Source organism: Mobula birostris, chromosome 7, assembly GCF_030028105.1.
Source record: "Mobula birostris isolate sMobBir1 chromosome 7, sMobBir1.hap1, whole genome shotgun sequence".
NCBI classification, from domain to species: domain Eukaryota; kingdom Metazoa; phylum Chordata; class Chondrichthyes; order Myliobatiformes; family Myliobatidae; genus Mobula; species Mobula birostris.
The window spans coordinates 53,103,697-53,130,490 of record NC_092376.1 but is presented as its reverse complement, the minus strand read 5'-3'; the positions used below and the strand labels follow the sequence as shown (position 1 = coordinate 53,130,490).

Sequence of the window (26,794 nt, the reverse complement as noted above, 5' to 3'; positions counted from 1 at the left end):
GCAACATCAGGACCATTGATGAGTAAACTAGATAATGTCAAGTTGATGAGTATTGTGACTCCTCCTCCATTTTGATTACAAAATTGTTATAACAGGATGTAATTAATTGTCAAATGGGAATGTTATAACATTGGTGAAAACAAATAAGCCTATTGCTTGAATATGAAATAAGTGGAGGGGGAGGAATGTTTAAAAAAAAGGAATTTATGATAACTACTTAGAACTGTTTCAAATATACTCCTCACGTATCTCAGCATCTTTCTTCATAACACTTCAACATGAAGCTTGTCATTTTAAAAACCTGCTGCATTAATGCAACATTGCATTTAATAGTACTTTGAATAAATTGTGTGTTGTGTTTTGTTTTTCATAGTGTGCACTTGAGTTACTTTTATCTTCTTCTTGTACAGAAACCTAAATAAAACTGAAGAAAGAAAACAAAATCTGGAAATCAAGCTCCAAAGTGTGGGACAGAAAGTGGCTGAACTTAAAGAAAAGTAAACTTATTTGAAATAAATTTTGAAAAATGGAAAGCGTAATTATATAGCAATAAAGCTTAGAAGTTTGCAATACAGGAGAAAACTATAGTATATTATCTCTTTCACAACAATCCAAATTTAATAATTCTCTCCCCGTTATCTTGTAAATTATTCCATTTTGTTACTTATTGAATATGCCCTTAAAAGAAGCAGTGATGTCTGTTTTAATCAGTCTTTAGAGTAAAGCTCTCCTTCAGCTCACTGTGAAAATAAACATCTAAGCTCTCTCCTCACTCTTTCAGTAATCATTTTATCTGGTTAATCCCTTATCACTATCTTAAAAACACTTATTTAACAGGTTCCAGATGAGAACAACTGAAGCAGCTAAATTGGAAGCAGAAGTAAATAAAGCTCAGGAGACCATAGAGGCAGCTGAAAAACTGATTGGTCAACTTGATGGGGAACACAAAAGGTGGATTACACAAGTAAGTTTCAACATTAAAATGAAGTAAAATGTTGTAGATTAATTGAAAGTGGTTTCCAACTGGTGTAGTTTTCAATACCTAAAAAATCAATATATGGAAAGTAATACAATTTATAATTTATATAATTAGTTTACGATTTTAGAAAGGCTGCTGTTAAGATTTATTGCAAATAGTTAGTCCAGATCACGTGAAAGTCCTCCTAAAGTTTTAATTTTGCTTTGTGTGCTGATTAAGTTTTTCTTTTTGTTGAAGCCTCCAGTTCCAAGGGTTAGATGGGGATGTGGAGCTGAGATTGCTATCAAATCAGCATGTTATGAATTCGTGGAGGGGCCTAGTCCTCCTCTTTTGCTTGGGCTAACCATCTGTGTCTTTGATAAGATATCAATGATTAAAATTGTTTGGACTTTTGAAAGTTCTGTTCACATGTGATGTCCTTTAATGCTTGCCACTTGTTTTAGAATATTCAGAATTACTAAATATTCTTGTTTGCTGGTGTCATTAAAGTTATTACTTACGTGTCCTGCTGACTACCCATGTCTGAAAGAACAAAACAAAGCTTAATGACCTAATTTACCAAGGTTTCATTTCAGTGATGGTAAATCTATACTTCATCAAAAATTGGTACTAGGAGACCTGTTATCAATGTTCTTGCTTGTATTTGGAGATGTGCGTTGCTCCATGCCTTTCTTAATTTGTTAAAATTGTGATCATAAAGACATTCTTGTTTATATTCTGTAAAGTGAATTGAAGTTGCAGTCCTTATTGAGAAAATATACCAACCTTTAATATCTTACCCTTCATTCTGTTTTCTTCCTTTTTTCTATCATGTTTTTCTTTATTTTTCATTTTTTGTAGTGTGTCAGGAGCCAGGATCTTCCACTAAGTAGTGAGCTATCTGCTTTCATAGAGCTGCCTGTCCATGGAACAGGTTCCATTGCACACTTCTCCATTAGAGTGCTGATTGGTGAGGCCTGGTTCTGTGCAGTGGCTTCACATGCATAACTAAAAGGCTGTGCCCTGCACTGTTGCTTTGAGAGTTGATTATGCTCTGTTGTCAAGCCGACTGACAGTTAAAGGTGTCAAGAAAACTTAACATTTGTGAATGTTTCTGTCGCTGACAACATTAAGTAAAACTGAAAGGATGTTAACTTGTACTATCCTTCTCTCCTCAGCTGTGTTTTTTTTAAATCAAAAGATTCGGACCAGCATAAGCTTAATGTGAACATAGTGGAATCTGTGGAGTTTGCATTCCTTTGCTGAACTCAATAAGGGATTATTGAGTTCCACAGAGGGTTATTGGCCTGGAGTCGAGTGATCAACTAAAGAGAAGTTTGGCCTTTATTCTGATTATATTCATCTAGCTATGTAGGTGAAAGCTGGCAGTTCCTAATGAGTCTGTCAGCTTCTAAGCATCTGGGCTATTATTCCTTTCCCTCTGCCATATATTTTCCACTTCTCTTTACATTTTTACTTTCTACTTAGTGTATTCATTAACTTCTGACTGAACATACTGCAGTTTCCTTTTGTTATCTATCAAAGTAGATCAAGGGAAAGGCAGAAAAATATTGCTGAAATGGTTCATGCATTAACAAGAGAGAATCTGCAGATGCTGGAAATCCAAGCAACACACACAAAATGCTGGAGGAACTCAGCAGGCCAGGCAGCACCTGTGGAAAAGAGTAAACAGTCGACATTTCAGGCCGAGACACTGCCATAGATACTGCCTGGCCTGATGAGTTCCTCCAGCATTTTGTGTGTGTTGCTTGGTCCATGTAGTCAAGTATCTTTGCTAAAGAAGTAGTTGATGAAGTTTTAATTGGACGCATTCAGTGGCACCACAGGGGCTGTCTAAATATCATGGATATTGAATTAATTTGTTCTTTCTGGCTTCCAGAAGAAAGAAAACAATTTCATAACATTTGAATTTACAAGTACAGTGCACATTTTGATCTTGGTAAAGCTTGATTAACTGTTTTCCAAGTCTTGGATCTACTTGCTATTTGACCAAGACTTTGCTGTGTTAAAATTATTTGGTAGTTGGTATGCAATGCATGCCCATTGTTGCACTGTCATCTTCCCTTATTCATGACTGGAGTCATCTTTGGTCCTGATGATCTGCTAAAGGAGAAAATTGTAGCTACCTTTTGTAAATATATCATCCGAATCTTGCTTAAATCTAAGCTGCTAAAATTCCATTTGGCATGTGGACTTTATGAAGTATTCCTCTGGATACATCAGGCATGAGTGAAATTGACATGCTTGTTGTATGATTGTACCTGTAACTGCATTGGACACTTTATTTTAGAACCATGTAGAAACAAATTGAATTTACAGTACAAAGCAGGGCATTTGAATCAATGGGTCTTAGCTATTATTGCTATTACTTTTATGTCTTCTCCCACATGACAGTTTAAAGCTTTTATGTTTCACAGTCTTTTTAGCTATTCCTTAAATGTTTCAAAATTGTTTATTCAATCTCTCCTTTGTTGCAGATTACACATTATAACAGATTTCAGGAGGAGATCCTTCTGAATTGCTTACATTTCCACTTGTCATCTCCTCTTTAAAAAAAACTCAAATAAGGTTGTAAAATAGGAATCTGCACCATGCAAAGTCATGCTGACTATCCCTAATAAGCCCATACTTTTCCAAATGAGTGTAAATGCCATCCGTAAGAAACCTCTCTGATAGTTTCCCTTCACAGATATAAAGCTTGCTGGCACCTTAAAATAAAGAAACAACATTGGCTACTCTCCAGTCCTCTGGGACCTTGCCTGTGAACAGGTAGATGCAAAAATCTTTGACAAGTTCCAGGCAATTTCCTCTTGTCTTTGATTAACCTGACATAGATTTTTGTTAATACTTCAAATTTTCAGCACCTGCACTTTTCATTTGACGATGAGCTCTAAATCCCTGATTCCGGTATATTTACATTAAAATGCTCAATATGTTTTTATGAAGTGCAAAGACAACCTATTTTACACCTACTGCCCACTAGTCTAATCATTGTCTTTACTGCATCATCCATCTATGGCAGATTCTTCATTCCTCATTTTCTCTGGACAGGAATGATCTGCTCTTTTTATAGAACTTTTTCACTATGACATTGTTTGCATTCTTTAATGCATTTCTCAAAAGAGAGGAATGTGTTAATTTTATAAAGATATTTAAATATAGAGTAAATTTGTCGTGGTTTTGCAAGCAGATTCGAAATAGATGCCCTTCTGTTCATTACAGGCAGAAGATTCAGTTTGGATTCTTAATAAAGCTTATTATCTTTGGTAAAACTATGTTTAAGATGTAAACATATTTATTGCAGACAGTTGAAAGAAAGTAAGTTCCTCATCTTAACTACACTTAATCTAAATTCTATCATAATCTGTTGAAAAATATTAACTTGATGGATGTAAAATTTGCTCTTGGGTTCAGCAATAACTTTGTTGAAGATGGAATCTTAGCATTACATGGTATTGAATTTCATAAACCATAATTTCTCTAGATTTGATAGCTAGCTGGTCTCACTTTAGTTTTAACTATTCTTATCTTTGATCAAGATCATTGAGTTTTTACCTTAAATAAGGGAAAATATAGTCAATCAATTTTCAGTGTTTTTACATCTTTATTTTTGCAGGTTGCAGAGATCACAGAAGAGTTAAATACTTTGCCAAAGAGGGCACAACTGGCTGCTGCTTTTATCACCTACCTGTCTGCAGCTCCAGAGGATCAGAGAAAAGCCAGTTTGGAGGAATGGATGAAATTGTCAGGCCTTCAAAGTGAATATCATATATATTATGAATTTATCAGATAACTTTGGATATGAGAGGGAAGGATTAGATTGACCTTGGAATAGGTTAAAAGGTTGATGTAACGTGGCGGGCTGAAGAGCCACCTCAGTAGCCGTCATATTATGTATAGGGAGTACCTAATAAAAATAACCACTGAGTGTGTACTCATGGTCTTCTGCTGCTGTGGCCCATCCAGTTCAAGTTTTAATATGTTGTGAGTTTAGAGATGCTCCTCTGCACACCTCTGTTGTAACAAGTGCTTCTTTGAGTTACTGTCACCTTCCTGTCATATTGAGCCAGTCTGGCCATTCTCCTTTGACCTCTTTTATGAACAAGACATTTTCACCCATAGAACTGCTGCTAACTGGATGCTTTTTTGTTTTTCACACCATTCTCTGCAAACTCCAGAAACCATGGTGCATGATAATTCCAGGAGATCAGCAGATTCTTAGATATCCAAGGCACCCCATCTGGCACCAGCGATCGTTCCACGGTCAAATCACTTAGATCACATTTCCTCCCCATTCTGGTATTTGGTTGGTGATGTCTGAATGCTGTTATCCATTGAGTTCCTGCCAAAGATTGACTGAGTAGATACTTGCATAATACCTTCCAGCAGGCTGCAATCATCACGAGAAGTCATTTGTTGGTGAGGCAGTGCAAAGTTTCTAAAGAGCTCAGGGCCTTTTGGAACTTTTCGGTGGGCTGCAATCATAATGCTCTCTTAGGTACTCAGCAGAGACCATTAAAAATGTGAGGTGAAAACAGAGCGGTCACTGTTAGAGTGGACAGTATTAGAGTGACCAGGGTTTAGCTCAACAGGCTTCAGTGAGAACAGTCACAAGCTAGAGCGTAAGATTTCAGGGTACATGATGGTCTCCTTGATGACTATATTTGCAGGAAGCACATTCAACTGCAGCTCCTGACTGACAGTGTCAAGAAACTAGAGCTGGAAGGGGATGTACTCAGGATCATCTGGAGGGCTGAAAACCTGATAGATGATGATGATATGGTAGCTGGGTGCCCACCAGAAGAACTAAGAGGAGTAAGCAGTCAGTGCAGGGTTCATCTATAGTCATTCCTCTCAGCAATGTATACCCCTCTGGATACTACTGGGGGGATGGTGGTGGGGGGTGGTGGGAAGGAATGACAGCAGCAGTAGCCAGGCCAGTGGGACAGGGCTGGCTCTTTGGCTCAGCAGGAAAGGGTAAATTCAGGCAGAGCAATAGTGATCGAAGACTCATTACTTAGGGGAACTGACAGGAGATTCTGTGGCTGCGAGAGACACCAAGATGGTGTGTTGCTTCTCAGGTGCTCGGCTCCAGAAGTGGCTGCAGAAGCTTCTCAAGAGGGAGGGTGAGCAGCCAGAGGTCGTGGTGTACATTAGCACCAATGACGTAAGAGGGTCGAGGTCCTGTGCAGTAAGTATTAGGGAAGAGGCTAAAGAACAGGACCTCCAAGGTTGTCATCTCTGGATTACTCCCGGTACCACGTGCTAGTCAGGGCAGGAATATGATGATAGCACAGATGAATGAGTGGCTGAGGAAGTGGTGCAAGGGGCAGGGTTTCAGATTTCTGGACAATCTTCTGGGGGAAGTATGACCTGTACAAAATGGGCAGGATACACCTGAACCCGAGGGGGCCAATATCCTTGTTGCCAGGTTTGCCAGAGCTGTTGGGGAGCGTTCACACTAATTTTTCAGGGGGTTGGGAACCAAGGTGATAGGGCTGAGGATGCAGCAGTTGGTATACAAGTCAATGCATTGTGGAGTGAGAATGTGGAAAGACAGGCAGATGATCAGGCAAAATCACACTCAGCAGGATGAGTTGAAGTTTAACATGGGGGCAAACTCAAAAAAGGTGACGCATACAGGACTGAAACTATTCTATTTGAATGCACAGTGTACAGAATAAGGCAAGTGATCAAGTGATCTTGTGGCACAGTTAGAGATTGGCAGGTATGACATTGTGGGCATCACTGAGTCATGGCTGAAAGAAGATGATAGTTGGGAGCATAGTTTCCCAGGATACACACTGTATCAAAAAGCACAGGCAGGCAGGCAGGCACAGGGGATTGGGTGGCTCTGTTGGTCAAAAAAATGAAATGAAATCCTTGGAAAGAGGTGATGTAGGATCAGAAGATGTAGTATCCTTGTGGGTAGAGTTAAGAAACTGCTGGAGTAAAAAGACACTGATGGGACTTATAAAGGCCTCTGAACAGTACTCAAGGTGTGGGATATAAAATTACAGTGGAAACAGAAAAGGCTTGTAATCAGAACAAGTTTACAATAGTCATGAGAATTTCAATATGCAGGTAGATTGGGAAAATCAAGCAAGTGCTGTATCCCAAGAAAGAGAATTTGTAGAAGCCAATGGATGACTTTTTTAGAGCAGCTTGTGGTTGAGCCCACTAAGGGAAAGGCTGTTGTAAGGGCACGCTATCAGGAATGACAGCAGAACAGCAGTGGCTAAAGTTTCTGGGGGTATAAGATAGATACAACCCAAAGATGAAGTATTCTAAAGGGAGGATGAGGCAACTGTGGCTGACAAGGGAAGTCAATGACAGCATAAAAGCAAAAGAGAGGGTACATATAACACAGCAAAAAATAGTGGGAAGTTAAGAGGATTGGGAAGCTTTTAAAAACCAACAGAAGGCAACTAAAAAAGCCCCAAGGAGAGAAAAGATGAAATATCAAGTCAAGTCAAGTCACTTTCTATTGTCATTTCGACCATAACTGCTGGTAAAGTACACAGTAAAAACGAGACAACGTTTTTCAGGACCATGGTGCTACATGAAACAATACAAAAACTACACTGAACTACATAAGAACAACACAGAAACTACACTTGCTAGCTAATAATATAAAAAAAATACCAAAAGTATTTTTCAGATGTATAAAGAGTAAAAGAGAGGTGAGAGTGGATATCAGACTGCTGGAAAATGACGTGGGAGAGGTAGTAATGGAGGAAGAAGAAATAGCAGACTAACTTAATAAGCATTTTGCATCTGTCTTCATTGTGGAAGATGCTAGCAGTATGCCAGAAATTTGAGAAAGTCAGTGGCAGAATTGAATGTAGTCACTATTACTAAGGAGAAGCTGAAAGGTCTGAAGGTAGGAAAGTCACCTGGAGCAGATGGACTACACCCTAGGTTTCTGAAAGAGGTGGCTGAAAAGATTGTGTAGGCATTAGTAATGATCTTTGAAGAATCACTAGATTCTGGAATGGTTCCAGAGGATTGTAAAATTGCAAGTGCCACTACACTCTTCAAGGAGGGAGGGAGGCAGAAGAAAAGATATCATAGACCAGTTAGCTTGACTTCTGTGGTAAGGAAATGTTGGAATTCATTATTAAGGATGAGGTTTCAGGATATTTGGAGGCACATGATGAAGAAGTCCTAAGTCAGCATAGTTTTCTTGGAGGGAAATCTTATTTGACAAACCTATTGGAATTTTTTGAGGAAATAGCAGACAGGATAGACAAAGAAGGGTCAGTGGTTGTTGTTTTCTTGGATTTTCAGAAGGCCTTTCACAAGTTACTACACATGAGGCTGTTTAACAAGATGTGAGCCCATGGTATTACAAGAAAGGTACTTGCATGGATAGAAAATTGGGTATCCATCAGGAGACAAGGAGTGGGAATAAAGGAGGTCTATTCTGCTTGGCTGTCGGTGACTAATGGTGTTCTGCAGGGGTTGGTACTGGGGCTGCTTCTTTTCATATTGTACAGTACTGTGTGTAGGTCTTAGGTACATGGAGTGGAAAGGAGTTTGTAAATCTGGCAGGAGCAAATTATGTTGAGAATGGCAAGGGTAAAGCACCGTGCGAGGGGTGTGGAACAGGAGGCAGAGAAGCAATGCCGGGGCAGGGGGTTGGCGTTGTGCCCTGAGATACAAGGCAAGATCATTTGATTCCAAACAACTGGAGTTTAGAAGAATAATGAGAGATTTCATTGAAACTTATTGAATATTGAAAGGTTGAGATACAGTGGATAAGGAGAGGATATTTCCTATAGTAGATTATTTAGGACCAGATGGCACAGCGTCAGAATAGAGGGACATTGATTTAGAACAGAGATGAGGAAGAATTTCTTTAGCCAGAGGGTACTGAATCTGTGGAATTCATCGCCACGGACGACTGTGGAGGCCTACTCATTGAGTATATTTAAAGTGGAGTGTGATAGTCGGGATGTCCAATTTTATGGCGAAAATACAGGAGAATGATTTTGAGAAGAATAATAAATCAGCCATGATGGAATGGCAGAGCAGACTCAAAGGGTCAAATAGCCTAATTCTGCTGCTATGTTTAGTGATCTTGTGGTGTTATTAAAAAGCAAGTGTGCAGGTGTACCTAATACAGTGGCCACTGAGTGTGTATTCCATGCTGTTGAAACATATTGCTTCCTTTCCTCTTTTGAAATACTCATGAGACATTTCATTATATAATGCATAAAATAATATTCCAGAATCTAGAGTAGAATTAATTGCTTGAGACAGTTTTTTGTATGAACTTGTACTGACATTTTCAGACAGTGATATTAGAACATTGGCTCACAAATTGCAATAATGAAGCATAAGTTAGAAAGATTTTATTCCTTGAAGAGTAGTTTATGAGTTAAACAATGAGAAATTATTGATTGTCATCAACAATTTTTTTTCTATGGTTAGGTGCATAATATGCAGTTATCCTGAACACAGAGTAAATAGAATTTTATATAATATAATATGGATACATGGCACACAAGACCTGTCATATTCAAAACTAAATACGAAAATGTTGAGACTTTGCATTTCTACACAGCAGGTGCTTAAGTAACAGTTAAAATTATTAGCTGTTGCTGATTTTGTCTGCTCTTCTGTGTAGCAGTTTCTTCAAGTTTAGCTCATTCAACTTTTAGCTATCATTAACTGTGGTGGGCCCAATTAAGAAGTATATATGAGAAACTGTTGACAATGGTATCTAAAATCATAAATACTTTTGATGGAGTAAAGAAGAAAAAATATATATTGTGAAAGAGAAGTCTATAATCAGAATATATAGGTGTGAGTTGATTGTTAAAGTAAACTGAGGTAAAATAAAAGAAAGACCTGTATTTATATAATACAATATTTTGAGGAGATATTTTCCAGATTAGGGAAAGGTAAGGATGATGTGATGACTTGGAAAGCTTACCCAACGAGCTAATGTTGAGATTTTAGCCGTTCATGCATCATTTACTTACAAGTTGAAATTAAATAGATTTGCCAATTATGTACAGAATGCAACACTGTTCAAAGATCAATCTTTAGAAAACTAAGGTACCAAATGTAAACAATCATTTATTTCTTCCTCTTTATTTCTTTGACTGTGAATAGCTCTGAGATTCAGAATAATAGATATATGACAAAGAATAGGATCTGGTATTAGCAATGTATTTGTTGTTGGAATTGATAGAACATCTTCAGTTGAGTATAAAACACAGAAGGTTGGAGGGTGATGAAAATAGACATCTTATTATGGTTGTGCGAGTGTGGGGCAGGATGGGAGGCTAGACTATTTAAAATATGTAACAAACCACAGCCTGCATTTCAGTGCCTTTTTATTTGTTTGAATAGAGTTCGATCTACGTCGATTCCTCTGCACTGAAAGTGAGCAATTGATTTGGAAGAGTGAAGGATTACCTTCTGATGACTTGTCCATAGAGAATGCTCTTGTAATTTTACAGGTAGTTAACACACTTATTTCATGATTACAAGCATTAGAATGTTATATAGTTATTCGATGATATCATTTTGAATTTAATGTTATATGTAAAAGAAGGAACAAGAGATTGGGAACGCCCGCAGTTTACTAATTAAAACCCTTCAGCTTGTTGTACTCTTGTATATTATTAAAATATTCTTTGCTGTTGTGTTTCCCGTTTTCCGGTCAGTGAAATCTGTTGGCATCTATTTCTATAAGGTTTCACATTCAAATTCAATTATTCTACTGTTGTGTGCATATTAAAGATCTAAATTTTATGAAGATTATTGAATTTATACTAATAACTAAACTTGTTAGCTTTGTCAATCACAAAGAACAAAAGGGAGAGAATCTTGAACTTTTTATTACTTTTCTGTTAATTTAATAGTTAGGCAAGTAAAATTTTAAACCATTCAAGACAGCAGAAGTCAGATGGGTGATACTTTGGAATATAGACTACAGTTTACATTTACACCATTCATTATAGTTAACTAACTGAGGTGCTAGGTGTATGCCTTACCTTAATGGGACCTCAGTTTCATTTTTTATGTGAAACATAACAAACCATTGTCCCGTATCTGTGTAGATGCCTTTGTTTATGTATGCACTGAACTTGATCTATACCAATAATTCTGTATTTCAGCAATTCTTTTCTGTTTCTTTCATTGTGACTTATGAGGTAAATAGTTTAATAATTGCAACACACATGAAATGCTGGGGGAACTCTGTAGGCCAGGCAGCATCTATGGAAAGGAGTTCTGATGAGGGGTCTTGGACCGAAGCGTCAACTGTTTACTCTTTTCCATGATGCTGCTTGGCTAGCTGAGTTCCTCCAGCATTGTGTGTGCGTTGCTTTGGATTTCCATCATTGCAAATTTTCTCATGTTTGTGTTAGTAATTGCAAATGCAGCTACAGTAATTTATATATAATTTAAATCTTTAGTGTGCATAAACAGATGAATGGTTGACCTTAGAATGAGATGTAGTAGAGGTGAATGTTCAAACATTTCAATCATGAGTAAACATTAAATGCAATACAATGTTGAAGTTACCATGGTTTTTCTACAGAGAAGGCAGGGTTTTATTTACTCATTGTTAGATGTTGCTGGCAAGGTCAGCAGGTATTCCTCATTCCTAATTACCCCTGCGAAAGTGGTGGCAAACCATTGTTTCTGTAGTCCTCTGGATGAAGTTGCACACATAGAGTTGTTGAGGAGGGAGTTCTGGGATTTATGCCTCATGATGATGAAGGAATACTAATATATTTCCAAGTTAGCATGGTGTATGACTTGGTGAGTTGAAACTATCATGTTAGATTGTATAAGATTTGTAAAACATTCCATAGTTTCTGAATTATTAGTAATCTTTAAGTTTGAACAAATTAGTTATGTTATTTCTACAGTACTGTGCAAAAGTCTTAGGCACATGTAAACAAAATTCTGTAAAGCAAAGATGCTTTCAAAATTAATGAAATAAAGTGCTTATAAATATAAAAAAATTACTATAAAGAACAGTAAACATTACAAAACTAAAATTAATATTTGTTGTAACCACCCTTTGCCTTTCAAGCTTCATGAATTCTCTTGCATGTCATGCAGTTTTATAAGAAAATAGGCTTGTAGGTTGTTCCAAGCATCTTGGAGAACTTACCATAATTCTTCAGACTTTGGTTGTCTTGCTTGCCTCTGCCTCTCTAGGTAATCCCAGACAGGCTTGTTGATGTTGAGAGCAGGGCTCTTTTCAAGCCATACCATCTGAAACCATATAAGAAATCTAGGGTGCCCAAAACTTTTACATAATACTGTATATTTCATTGTACTAATTACATCATATGTAAGCTCGTGTAGATAATCTTAATTAGAAAGATGTTAAATTAATAAAATTAATGATCAATTTTGGTTCTGTTCATTGGGCTTCACTGAGATCTTAAATAAAAAATATAACTCAAGGGTGTGTAATTTACCAAGCAAATTACTTGTCAGTGAATATATTTATTAATAAAAAAAAACATTAGTTGTATCTTCTATTTCCACTTTCAATTTTGATAGTTGCCACCCTGAAAGTACAAGAAAATAATGGGGATATCTTTGATGTATTAAATGTGTTCAAAATACTTACTTTTTACTTCCTTTTGTAAAATAAATTTCTGATTGCAATACTGTTTTTCTTTTCTCAGAGTAAAGTATGTCCATTTTTAATAGATCCCTCTTCACGTGCCACTGAGTGGTTAAAGCAGCACATGAAAGAGGCACGTTTGGAAGTTATAAACCAACAGGTATTAATTCTTGGAACAATTACAGTTAATCCTTTAATAGAGCATATAAAAGTAGAATAACCATGTTTGGATCATAAAGGTAACTCAAGAACATTAGATTTCATTCCTATTTTTTAAGTGATAGCTTTTGCTAATGAAAGCTGCCATTTGATGTTAGAGAAAGAGTCAAGAAGTCATATTGCAGTTGTATAAAACTTTCATCAAGTAACCTATATTAATCCCATTTCCCAGCACTTTACCAATAGGTTTCCGTGCCATGAAATTACAAAGGCTCATCTAAATATTTCTTAAGGTTTATGAGAGTACCTGTCTCCATCAGCCCCTCAGTTATTTGGGGTTTTAGCCATCTTATAAGTGAAAAAAAAATCTTTCTCAAATCCCCTCGAAATTTTCTGGTCCTTTCTTTAAATCTTTGCTTTCTGATCTTAGGTACCCTGCTAACGGGAAATGTTTCTCATTATTTACCCTATTTGTGCTCCTTATAGTTTTATAAACCTCAGTCAGGTTCTCCTTTCACACTGCTCTGCTACAAATAGCATAAACCTAGCCTAAATGGTCTCTCGCCATAGCTGAAATATTCCAACCCATGTAGTGTCCAAGTCTATTTCAAATCCTTTCTGTCAACAATAAGTCCTTTACCATCTACCGAACCATTTCCTGGAGATTTTTGTAAGTATAGAAACAGCTATAGAAAATTGGACAAATAATTAACTAGCTACAAGGATTACATTTGGTGAATTTTGCACCACAAATGTGCATGTGTGTCAGGGATGAAGGCTTGCAGCTGGAAGGATCATTATAGCTGCTAAGTCACATGCTTTTGTAGGGAAGCTATTACAATACACTGTGGGGGGTGGGGGGTGGGGAATAAGGAATCGCAGCTACCTTGACAATCTTGACTTTAGTGTCCCTTTCTCAGCTAGGCAGATGTAATTTGTTGAAATTTCATTTACGTTTGTATTTGCTTGATAATTCTTCCCTAGATTGACCTGACAGCAGCTAACTAGATGGGATGCCTTCATGTCATGAGAATCACTTTTGCCATTGTACTGTTTGGTAGGATTTCTAGGTGTTCTCAATAAAGGTCGTTTGGGTCCACTTCCCCTTGGGAATGAGGAGATTTCAGACTAGCTTTGCACTAACTGTAGTTAAAGAGGGAACCATAAAATGCCAGGGGAAATGAATTGTTGCTGTTGATGCTTGTTCAAAATATTCAAAACCTGGGATCATCTCAATCTGCTTATAACTGATAATTGGAATATGTAAGTAATTGTGAAAGCTGTGAAATTGTCTTTGCCCTATCTAGTGATGGGGATAGTACTGTGCAGATTTGAATATTGATGTAATTCTGAAAACAATTTTACTGTGAAATCTGATTACCACACAAGCTTTTATGTATCTGATTTAAATTGTCAAGCTTGATTATTGACAAATATTTTTCACGTCATTTTACTGAAAAGTTTTTTGGTTCTTCTATTGGTTGAAAAGACCATGTCCTTTCTAATGAATATGCTTTTAATGCCAGTTTCTTGATTAGCAATTCACAAATAAAGTAAGTTACTGATGTTTCTCCTTTATGTACAGTGCTGTGCAAAAGTCTTGGCACAGAGCTAGGGTGCCTAAGACTTTTGCACAGTACTGTAATTTTATGTATTACACTATACTGCTGCCACAAAAAAACAAATTTCATGACATATGTGAGCGATGATAACCCTCCTCTGCTACTGTCCCATAGCCCCCCAGCACTCCACCATTCCCAACATCCTTTGCTCCGGCCAGATTTACAAACTCACTTTCCACCCTACGTTGACAAATACACTACCGTACAAAAGTCTCTGCTATTAAATAGTTAATTGTTTTTCTGTATATTACCTGCACAGGACTCTAACTTCACCACAGCAGTAGAACTGGCAGTACGTTTTGGGAAGACACTGATTATACAAGAGATGGATGGTGTTGAGGCAGTACTATACCCACTGCTGAGAAAGGATCTTATAGCTCAGGGTGAGTGTTTGACCTGCTTTTAGAGATTGTTTTGTTTGTTTGATTCATCAAACTAAAAGTAATGTTAAAATAAGACAGTTTATGTTCAGGCCAAAGACCCTTCATAAGATTTACCGATTGACGTGAAGAATTAACTGTTATCATGTTCTATGGATGCTGCTTGACATGCTAAGCTTTTCCAAATTTCTGCTTTTATTTCAGATTTTCAGTGTTAGGGATTATTGAGGAGTTAGGGAATTATGAGAATATATCATATACTGTATTAATTCAAATAAGAGCCAGTCTTCAGTTCCTAATGTAAATTGCAAGCAGTAATTGGTTTGAAGTTAAAAGGAATCCTTTGCAAATAAATAATACAGGAGAACAGGCAGGCCCACAAAGGGGGCTGGCTGGTCAGAAATATGGTTTGCAAAGTTGAGTGACCATGAGATGTTCTCATGCATCAGCTAAATGTTATATGTTAATTGGCCTGCGTCACCAGGGAACTATGGGCTTAAGTAATTTGCTCCATTGTAAATAAGTAAGATTGCAGACCAGACTGATATTATTACTTAGCACATAAAATAGCTGCTCTATCAATAGTTGTAAGATTTATGTACTCAGAGAATCAGCCCTCACAACACTAATCTTGGGCATCTGGCTATTTGTCCTCAGTAGTTTTTAGATTATCCATGTGATTTTGTTTGTCCCAGCAAAGGTGTCTGAGGTGTCTTATCAATTATAATGTGCTTCCACTGTAAATATGTACCTCAAAGAAACCACTTGTCAGACACTAAATATTGACGTAAATGATGTTATTGTAACAGTGGAAATTGTATTGAACCACCTGTTGTACCTTTGATCTTAAGGGTATAAGAATGTGGGGCACTCTACTGAGAGGGTTTCCAATGTAGTGTCTGTTTATTTTGTTGATTAGAAATTTCCATATCCACCAACTTAGTCACAGGTACAACATCCCACATCTGCATATTTATGATTTTTGAATAAAATATTACAATAATTTCAGGAGGGCTGAGGGAAATTTAGTCCACTTTTGGGAAGGAAGGGAAGTTCTAACTGACAAATGAGGTGAGCATAAAGGGGCCATGGAATTGTTTCCATCTCAGATTATAAGACCAACAATTTCATAGGTATTGTGCGTAGCTTAAATATTATCTATTTATAACTTGCAGTCTACCTAATATTGTTGAATTTTTGTGTAAGCTATACATATTTTAAATATATAATCTGTGATATTGTGCAAAATTATTCACGGACAACAAGGTGCTTCACTTGTCCTATGTTTTCCTGCAGTTTCTCAGTGTCTTTGCTCGTGTATTGTTTTTCTAGTAATGCAGAAAGCAAACACTGCAGATGCTGGAGATCTGAAATAAAAATGCAAAGTGTTGGAAGTATTCATTAGATCAAGCAGCATCTCTGAAGTGAGAAACAGTTGTTTCAGGTCAAAGACCCTTTGTCAAAACTGGGAAAGAGAGATAATTTTTTTGATTTGCAGAACTAGAAAAACATATCCTAGCAAAGATAAAGAACTAATTAAAGGCATATTTGGGCCTTTTTTGTATACATGCAAAATAACCTAAGGGAACAGACTGCAAAATCTTTCAACCGGTAGTGCATCATATAAACTAATGTGAATCAAAAATCTTTAAAAAGAAATACCACATAGCATTGGTACATGAATAAAGATATGATTTCCAAGCATGAAGACACAAGAAACTGCAGAGGTTGGAATCTGGAACAACTATCTGCTGGCAGAAATTAGTTCATCAGCTGTGGGGGGGGAGGGGGGGGCGGGGAAGGAAATGTTAACATTTCAAGTTGAAACCATGCATCAATTTTGTCAGTAGGTTGTTTGCTGCTTCTGATTTCCAAACGTACTCACCTGAGTTAGGACACTGGTGCTATCCTTGGAATCTTCAGGCGCTATTTTGGATTATAATTGCAGACAATTTATGGTAGCCGCAGAAGATCAAGTATAACATCTAACTGGTCATCACATTATAAAGTCAGCTGCCAATAACATGTATGCAAATATTGTAGCAAGCTAATATACAATTGTTGGATTGTGATCCATAGTTGTTATTGCTATGTAGACCTCATTAGTGCTGAGTTGAATCCATTGCATTTCCTTATGATTCTTCCTGAGCTAGGCATGGAGGAAAGAACAGACAAATCATTTGTACTATTTCGTTATTGTCATGCATCAGAGCGTAGGAATGGAATTCTTTTTCTGATAAAGAAATTAAATTGTGAATTTTTCTATATCATTATGATGCACATTGACAATTCAAATAGCAGTATTTTCTTATGATTTATGTGTTGTCTTAATTTTACTTTGTTTAAACATGCCAAAAAGGGATACAAATATCCAAATAACATAAACTGTTCGATAGCATTCAGTGCTGTTTTTTGAAATATGTTGTATGTTTTCTTATATGCCTACTGCACTATACAGATAAAATTGTGTTGGGTTAATCCAATTTTCAATCCAGCTTTCAAGAAAGTATATGTAAAACTCTAAATTAAAAGCAAAAAAAGCTGGACAAATTCAGATTATGCAGCACCTGTGGAGAGAGAAAACAGAATCTCCATCAGAATTTGGAAGGAGAGAAAACAAGTTAGATTTTTGGTAGCAGAGGAGGTGGAGGAGGGATATTCAGAATAAAGGGAATATCTCTGATAGGGTGAGACCTGCCTACTTTATTTAAAACTTAAATATGCTTGTTTGACACATTTGGCACTTAATACTGAGGCAGAACATAGAATAATTCGGTTATATAAATTTATTCTTTTAATCCCAACTAATACTTATGTTAATTATGCTTCAGTTGCAAGATTTTGTTTATTTAAGAATTTGTATAGACTTTGCCATTAATTAGACGTTCCCTTGCACCCTTCATTTCAATATCAGTTCATAAAATCTGAGACCTGAGTGAACAGGAAAAGGAAATATTCTTAAGTGATCAAATTATGGAGTTCAGAAATATGGACTGGGAGAAGAGAGACATTATAAATAAGTAAACAAAATTTTGGTGATTGAGTTATTTTTTTCAAAACGAATTTGTTAGAATACAACGTAAGTTTTCTTCTTGCTTCCCTCTTTCTCCTAGGTTCATCCACCACCCACCAGCTTGTAGTCCTCTGCCTCCTCCTACCCTTTTATCTTGGCTTCTTTCCTCTTCCTTTCCAGTTCTGATGAAGGGGCTTGATACAAAATGTTGACTGTTCATTTCCCTCCAGAGATACTGCCTGACCTGCTGAATACCTCCAGCTTTTTGAATGAATTGCTTCAGATTTCCAACATCTGCAATCTCTCTTGTACTGCAATTTGACTTGCCTCCACTATTATGGCAATTCAATGCATGTTTTATCCATTTTGTTACTATTCATACAAGTATAACCTATTCATATAACTCCTATAGATCTTCTGGGCAGATTTCATATTGAGCAAGATTCACTATGCAGATTCTATCAAGTATGAAGTACTATTTGATCTTTGATTTGTAATTTCTTTCTGCAGGCATATTGAATTCAATGTTTTTATCTTTTTTTTTGCCACAAAGAGCTCTTCTATCTCCTTCCACATCAGCCTTTTTATCCTCATCCTTGCTTCTAGCTTGTGCAGTTCAGTTCTAACTGTTCTTTCCAGCAAAATCATCTGTGGTAGAACATTCAGTTCCTTGTCCTTTTGCTTGGCTTTTCTTCCACCTTGTAATATTTCAACAGCTATACAAAATCCTAGCATCTATGTTTTCATGCATAATTTTGGCAATTTCTATTATTATTTAAAATCTGTGTTTTCCTTTGTGAAAGTATTTTATGAAAGTGCTTACTTAGTTATGACATGATATTACTATTTGGACAGAACATCCATGCAACTTTAACTTTTTAATTAAAGTACACTCATTCTGTGCGCAATTTTGCCATGTGCTTTGTTTTTGAAACAGGACCTCGCTATGTTGTACAAATTGGAGACAAATTAATTGATTACAATGAAGCATTTTGCTTGTTTTTGGCAACTCGCAACCCCAACCCTTCTATTCCACCAGATGCAGCTTCTCTTGTCAACAAGATTAACTTTACAACAACAAGGGAAGGTCTCAGGGGGCAGGTAAAAATGTTATTCCTTTTTTCCAAATTTTTAATAATACTCTTCAGGATTGATAATGACCAGTCAAGTATGATATGTTATATACAGTCAGGGCTGGTAATATAGTGGCTAAGTTCAGTAGAAATGTAAATTGTCCTTTTGGAAGGAAGTGAACCATATGGAAAGATGGACGGATGGAAATCAAAAGCACAGTTAAGAATTTGAAGAACTTAAAATTGATTTAAGACAGATTCCTGAGCCCAGAACATGGATGTTTTCAGTTGTCACAGGGAACCAAAAGTGAAACTTGCTGGTGATGTCAAAGATAGAAGGGTGCACTACTACTTCTGGTAAAAAAAAACGGTTCACTTCAGAAAGATGAGCCTGTTGGAAGGTTTTGACAGCTAGGAAAGGCTGTGAAGATGGGAACATGCAAAGTCATGGGTTTTTTTTATATTGAATATGTTAAGGAGAGTTAATGTGGGCCAGCAAACTTGGTTGAAAATGAAGATTTTTCTGATAAAGACCATTCCCTCATATTAAGTGTCTGTGTACTGCTAACTTTTGTTAATCATATTAATATAAATCAGTGAATAATTAAATATTCTTATGTATCTGCAGCTTTTAGCAGTTACCCTGCAACATGAAAAACCGGAGCTAGAAGAACGCAAGACAGCAGTTCTACAACAGGAAGAGGAGAAAAAGATTCAATTAGCAAAGCTTGAAGATTCTCTGCTGGAGGTATTATAAATAAAACTTACATACTTAAATATATTTAATAAGGAACCTTACTGGTCAATAATGCTACATTGCCTCTGTTTTTACTGTTTCAAAATACATTAAATTTATATTGTTTGTGAAGACAATGAGATAATTTTTATGAAAAATTCACATGATGGGTGTGATTTGCACATCATTGACCTTATCCATTCTGGGTTCTGTTGGTAAGAAAATGTTTGTCAGTGTCATTCTCATTAGAATAGTTCCTGTAAGCAGTTTTGTTTTAAAAGTGCTGGCTTATAGGATTAAGTACTAGGAGGTGGAAAATATCATCATAAACTACATCATCTGTTTTTCATGGGTTAACCATGGTGCATCGTACTTTTTGCACAAGGGTTGTGAATGCAATAATATACCTTTCTAAGTGTGGCTAGAAAATATGGGGTGAGGAAAAAAACTAATTGCCCATATATAGATGGCTAAAATAAAATTAAAGACGATTTGCTTTTAAATGAATTAAAAACTGCAGAGGTTAGAAATCTTAAATGAAAACAAAAAAGGTTGGAAGTACCTAGATTAGACAGCATGTGTAGAAAGAGGAAGGTTTCAGGGCAGTAACCATTTATCTGAATCAAGAAAAAGCAATAAAGAGATCAATAGTTTGGAGACTGATAGAGACAGAATAATGCAAATGGTGGTAAAGGAGGGTCGAGAATACTGCTAGTTGAAGGCGATCTTTGTGGACTTGTAGATAATGAATTGTAGGTGATCTTTAGACAGAGGGTGATTAATGAAGACAGAAGAGAAAGGGAAATAAAAATACTGGAACTAAGAGAAGCAGAACAAACAAGTTAGTGGAGATCTGAAGTAAAAGAGAATTCTGCAAATACCCAGCAGGTCATGTAGCATCTTTGGGGAAGAAAATCTGAGTTAACTTTACAAACTGATTACTTTGCATCAACAGATGCTGAAAATTTGAAATAAAGTCAGGAGGTGCGAGAAATACTCAGCAAGTTGGGCAACAATTGTGCTACCTGATTTGAGAATTTCCAACACTTTTTTTTTATTGCACTTTAAAAGAGACCTGGGAATGTATTGTCTTGTTTCTCAAATTTAAAAATTGAAATTGAAAATGATCTGTTGTATCTTTAGAATGTTATTTATTCAAATTTAAATATTTTTAGTTGTAATTAAATGAATTTAAAAATATGCTAATGTACTTAATCTTAGACACTGGCCACTTCGCAAGGAAATATATTGGAGAACAAGGAGCTTATAGAATCACTGAATCAGACCAAAGCCAGCAGTGCACTAATTCAAGAATCTCTCAATGAGTCTTTCAGATTACAGATGTCATTAGATCAGGTATTGTGGAGTTTTGTTTTGTATACTTTCATGGAGTTATGGGATTCCCCCAGTGCAGAAACAGATGCTTCAGTCCATTATGTCCATGCCAAACCTTTTGCTCATCTGCACTAATCCCATCAAATGAGGACTAGTTTCTTCCATGCCCTGTGTATATAAGTGTCATTCTAAACGTTTCTTAAATGTAGTGATTCTATCTAACTCCATCACTTACTCCAGGAGTATATTGTAGCTATCAACCAATCTCTGTGTAAAACAGAACCTACCCCATAAGTCTCTTTTAAAACTCCTTCCTCTCTTCTTAAATCTCTGTCCTCTTGTTTTGATGCTCCTACCATGGAGAAAAGGTTATGATGATCTACTCTTTCTTTTTCAATCTTTTTATTAATTTCAAAATATAGAAACAAAACATAGCAATAATACAGATAATATGAGATGTATTGTTACATTTAAAAAAAGAGTAATTGCAAAACCAAATAGTGGAAATTACCAAAACTCCCATACATGTAGAACTGATCACGGATAATATAAAGCAAAAAAAAAAAGAAAAAAGACAGAAAAAGAGAAAAAAAAACCCATCCCAAAAGAAAAAAAAAACAACTAAACTAAACTATAAGACTTGGGCAAAACTAACAACTTAAAAATGGAAAAGAAGAAAACCTCAGCGTCGACGATTCCATTCCCCTCCAACAACAGTACAGAGAAATAAAACAAGTTTGGAAATGATCAAATTACATCAAATGAAAATGCTGAATAAATGGCCTCCAAATTTTTTCAAACTTAATAGAAGGGTCATAAACTGCACTTCTAATTTTCTCCAAATTCAGACACACCATAGTTTGTGAAAACCAATGAAATACTGTAGGAGGGTTGATCTCTTTCCAATTCAACAAAATGGACCTTCTAGCTATTAAAGTAAGAAATGCAATCATCCTTCGTGATGAAGAGGTTAAATTATTTGAGTCTATCATTGGTAGTCCAAAGATAGCAGTAATTGGATGAGGTTGTAAGTCTATATTTAGGACCGTTGAAATAATATCAAAAATATCTTTCCAATATTTCTCCAACAAGGGACATGACCAAAACATGTGAGTTAGAGAAGCAATCTCAGACTGGCATCACATATTGGATTAATATAAGAGTAATAATGAGTTAGTTTATCTTTGGACATATGAGTCCTGTGAACTACTTTAAACTGTATCAACCTATGCTTAGCACATACAGAGGATGAATTCACCAACTGAAGAATTTTTTCCCATTTTTCAGTCGGTATATTAATCTCAAGTTCTCTTTCCCAGTCAGCTTTAATTTTATTAGAGGCATCAGGACATAAATTCATAATTATATACAATTGCTATTACAGCTTTCTGAGAAAGATTTAAGTCTAAGATTTTTTCCAAAGTGTCCATTGGATATGGGTGTGGAAAATTAGGAGAGACAGTAATTAAAAAGTTTCTAATCTGTAAATATCTAAAAAAGTGAGATCTGGGTAAGTTATATTTATTAGAGAGTTGATCAAAAGACATAAAACAGTTATCCAAGAATAAATCGCGAAAAGATATTATACCTTTGGTTTTCCAATCAAAGTAAGCTTGATCCATCATGGAAGGTTGAAAAAGAAAATTTGATATAATGGGACTTGCTAGAATGAATTGATTAAACCCAAAAAATCTTCGGAATTGAAACCATATACGTAAAGTATGTTTAACTATTGGGTTATTCATTTGTTTATATGATTTAAAAGAAGTAAAAGGAAGTAAAGTTCCTAAAACCGAACCCAAGGAAAACCCTTGTAATGAATTAGATTCAAGATTTACCCAATGAGGGTTTAAAGATGCGTCCAAATCTTGTAGCCAAAATTTTAAATATCGTATATTAATTGCCCAATAATAGAATCTAAAATTTGGGAGGGCAAGTCCCCCCTCCTTCTTGGATTTCTGTAAATATCTTTTACCTAACCTAGGATTTTTATTCTGCCAAATATATGAGGAAATTTTTGAATCTACGTTATCAAAAAAAGATTTTGGGATAAAAATTGGAACCGATTGAAATACATACAAAATTTAGGCAAAATGATCATCTTAATAGCATTAATCCGACCAATCAAAGACAAAGAGATTGGGGACCATTTGGTAAATAAAAGTTTAATCTGATCAATTAAAGGTAAAAAATTAGCTTTAAATAAATCTTTATATTTTTTGGTAATTGTTATCCCTAAGTATATAAATGAATCAGTAACCAATTTAAATGGTAAACGTCCATAAATAGGTACATGCTTATTTAAAGGGAATAAAGGGAATATGATGATCTACTCTATCCATGCCACATTTTCCATAGTTCTATCAATCCTCTCTTAGTCTAATGAGCCATCCTTCAGAGTTCTTCACTCCAGGGTAAACAACCGTAATATATCCAATCTCTCTCATAGCTTAAGTTCTCCAATCCAGACAACATCCTGTGAATCTTTCTGATGCAATTACAACCTTTATAATGAAAACAAAATTCATATGTTAACCAATGACAAAGTAAAGAGTATAATCTGACAGAGTTAATCATTATTGAAAAACCTAGAGTTTTTCTTATATGTGATGTTAGGACAGAGTCATGGTTGAGAATCCTTTTGGAGTGTTTCTTCCAGTGGGTCTCAGTGGTGAGCATTTTTGTGATAATTGGGCTTGACAGCACTAAAGAATTGGTGCAGGGGCATGTTTATCACTGAGTTGCTTGACCTCCTGAACTATCTTCAGCTATCACCTATCCTTTAGCTCACTAGCTTTCTGCTGCACGTGTTTCTCCTGGTGTTTGCAGAGCTGTTGTTTTTCCTGGAGGCATGTTGCAGCATCTAACCAATAATCCTTTATGTTTGTTATTAATTAGTTCCAGGGTCTGTTGGTCATTCTCATTAGGCCAATCGTCTACCACATCTCTGCCCTTAACATGAATATCCATTTGTTCATTCCATAGCATACTATCCAGCATCACTGCCATCCCTTTCTGGCAAGAATTCCAAAAAGCTTTATGCTACTTGAGAAACAATAAACTTCCAGGAACAGGCATTGCCTCTGCTGACATTCTAAACTTGGCAGAGAAGAATTTCAGATACAACCTCGCTTTACACATTTGGGGAGAAGAGGGTATGGCAATACTTCTCAGATGCAATGGAATCATGCTCACCTCGAAAAGAGAAGACAAAGGCAGCTTTGTAAATTCAGTTGGATCTCACTTGGGGTCTTCCTGTTACACCTCACAATTCTACTCTATATTCTCTCTACCACAATCTATCCATGATCCTCAATCTTGCCTCGCCTTCTATGACCTATGGTACTTTTCTGTACCTGGCCCAACAATAACATTTTTCAGTGGTGTCCCACACATAAAATATCTGTTTCACTTGCACTAATTCCCAAGATTTTTCCACCATGGAACAATTTCTAAGCTGTAAGCTTCAACTATTGAATAATGGAAAGCATTCTATTGGATGAATCACAACTTATTTGGTAACTGCTCTATCTGTAACAACAAGACACTGCAGAGAGTTGTGGACACAGCTCAGCAAATGACTGAAGCCAGCCTCCTTTCCATGGACTTTAACTATACCTCTCACTATCTTGGTAAAGCACCCAGCATAACCAAAGATCTCACCCATCCAAGACTTTCTCTCTTCCCTTTTCCATTGGGCGGAAGATATAAAAGCTTGAAAGCGCATATTAAACTCATGGACAGCTTCTATCCCACTGTTATAAGATTATTGAATGGTCCCATAGTATATAAGAAAGATTTGCAATCTGGCAGTCTATCTTATTCTGACAATGCACCTTTCTGTCTATGTGCGTCGCACTTTTTCTGTAACACCTTACTATGCATTCTTTTAGTGTTTCACCTCATACTACCTCAATACACTGTTGTAATGAATTGATCAGTGTGAGCAATTTTTCACTGTACTTCAGTATATGTGACAATAATAAACCAATTTAACAAATTACTGGTATTTTCTCTCCAATTAAGTTCATTTATATGATTTACAGCATATTTTAGTTTGTTGTTACACATTTCTGTCTGTGGAGGGCAGCAAAATATCATAATTGATTGTAATTTCTCTTTGCAGGAAAGAGATGCATTCCTCCCACTTGCTGAGACCGCCAGCAAGATGTTCTTTATTATAACAGATCTGTCCAAAATAAATAATATGTATCGTTTCAGTCTTGCAGCCTTTCTTAGGCTCTTCCAGCGATCATTGCAGAACAGGAAGGTATGTTTTGAACTTATCAGAATGCTTTGAGACGTCTTAATTTTCATTGTAGGCAGTGATAAAAGTAAACAAACTATGCTTGATTCTGGTTAATTGGGCCATCAGTTAATCGGGGCAGCCACTTATTTGGAACAACTCTTAAAAAACAAAAACTAATCAAGAAAATTGACAGGATTCCCTACATTTATTTGGGACACTACGCCACTCAATTGAGAGACTGTTGTCAAACTAAACATGAGGAAATCTGCAGATGCCGGAATTTCAAGCAACACACATAAAAGTTGCTGGTGAACGCAGCAGGCCAGGCAGCATCTCTAGGAAGAGGTAGAGTCAACGTTTCAGGCCGAGACCCTTCGTCAGGACTAACTGAAAGAAGAGCTAGTAAGAGATTTGAAAGTGGGAGGGGGAGGGGGAGATCCAAAATGATAGGAGAAGACAGGAGGGGGAGGGATGGAGCCAAGAGCTGGACAGTTGATTGGCAAAAGGGATATGAGAGGATCATGGGACAGGAGGCCTAGGGAGAAAGAGAAGGGGGGGGGGAAGCCCAGAGGATGGGCAAGGGGTATAGTGAGAGGGACAGAGGGAGAAAAAGGAGAGAGAGAAAGAGAATGTGTGTATATAAATAAATAAATAAATAAATAACAGATGAGGTACGAGGGGGAGGTGAGGCTTTAGCAGAAGTTTGAGAAGTAAATGTTCATGCCATCAGGTTGGAGGCTACCCAGATGGAATATAAGTGTAAGGGCATGTGTAGCACTTGTTCTGCTTAGAAGGATAAGTACCAGGAGGGAGATCGGTGGAGAGGGATGGGGCGGATGAATGGACAAGGGAGTCGCGTAAGGAGCGATCCCTGCGGAAAGGGGAATGAGGGCGGAGGGAAAGATGTGCTTAGTAGTGGGATCCCGTTGGAGGTGGAGGAAGTTACGGAGAATTATATGTTGGACCTGGAGGCTGGTGGACAAGGAGAACCCTATTCCTAGTGGGGTGACGGGAGGATGGAGTGAGAGCAGATGTGCGTGAAATAGGGGAGATGCATTTGAGAGCAGAGCTGGGAGATCGTTTCACTGAACACCTACGCTCTGTCTGCCAGAGAAAGCAGGATCTCCCAGTGGCCACACATTTTAATTCCACGTCCCATTCCCATTCTGATATGTCTATCCATAGCCTCCTCTACTGTAAAGATGAAGCCACACTCAGGTTGGAGGAACAACACTTTATATTCCGTCTGGGAGGCCTCCAACCTGATGGCATGAACATTGACTTCTCAAACTTCTGCTAATGCCCCACCTCCCCCTCATACCCCATCCGTTATTTATTTATTATATACACACATCATTTTTCTCCTTCTCCTTTTACTCCCTCTGTCCCTCTCACCATAACCCTTGCCCATCCTCTGGGCTTCCCCCCTCCCCCTTTTCTTTCTCCCTTGGCCTCCTGTCCCATGATCCTTTCATATTCCTTTTGCCAATCAACTGTCCAGCTCTTGGCTCCATCCCTCCCCCTCCTGTCTTCTCCTATTATTTTGGATCTCCCCCTTCCCCTCCCACTTTCAAATCTCTTATTAGCTCTTCTTTCAGTTAGTCCTGACGAAGGGTCTTGGCCCGAAGCGTCGACTGTACCTC

The 26,794-nt window shown here is 36.9% G+C and overlaps 1 protein-coding gene across 9 annotated transcripts in view; it reads left to right on the top strand.

The window, feature by feature from the left end:
• Positions 1-26,794, top strand: part of dync2h1 (dynein cytoplasmic 2 heavy chain 1) — a 474,884-nt gene that overhangs the window by 216,679 nt on the left and 231,411 nt on the right. For all 9 annotated transcript variants that reach the window (XM_072263133.1, XM_072263132.1, XM_072263135.1 and 6 more), the window contains 10 exons: positions 411-497; positions 838-964; positions 4,596-4,737; positions 10,343-10,452; positions 12,646-12,744; positions 14,625-14,748; positions 18,696-18,859; positions 19,460-19,579; positions 20,789-20,923; positions 25,029-25,172. In XM_072263133.1, coding sequence (XP_072119234.1) covers positions 411-497; positions 838-964; positions 4,596-4,737; positions 10,343-10,452; positions 12,646-12,744; positions 14,625-14,748; positions 18,696-18,859; positions 19,460-19,579; positions 20,789-20,923; positions 25,029-25,172 — 1,252 coding nt within the window. The remainder of the gene's footprint in view (positions 1-410; positions 498-837; positions 965-4,595; positions 4,738-10,342; positions 10,453-12,645; positions 12,745-14,624; positions 14,749-18,695; positions 18,860-19,459; positions 19,580-20,788; positions 20,924-25,028; positions 25,173-26,794) is intronic.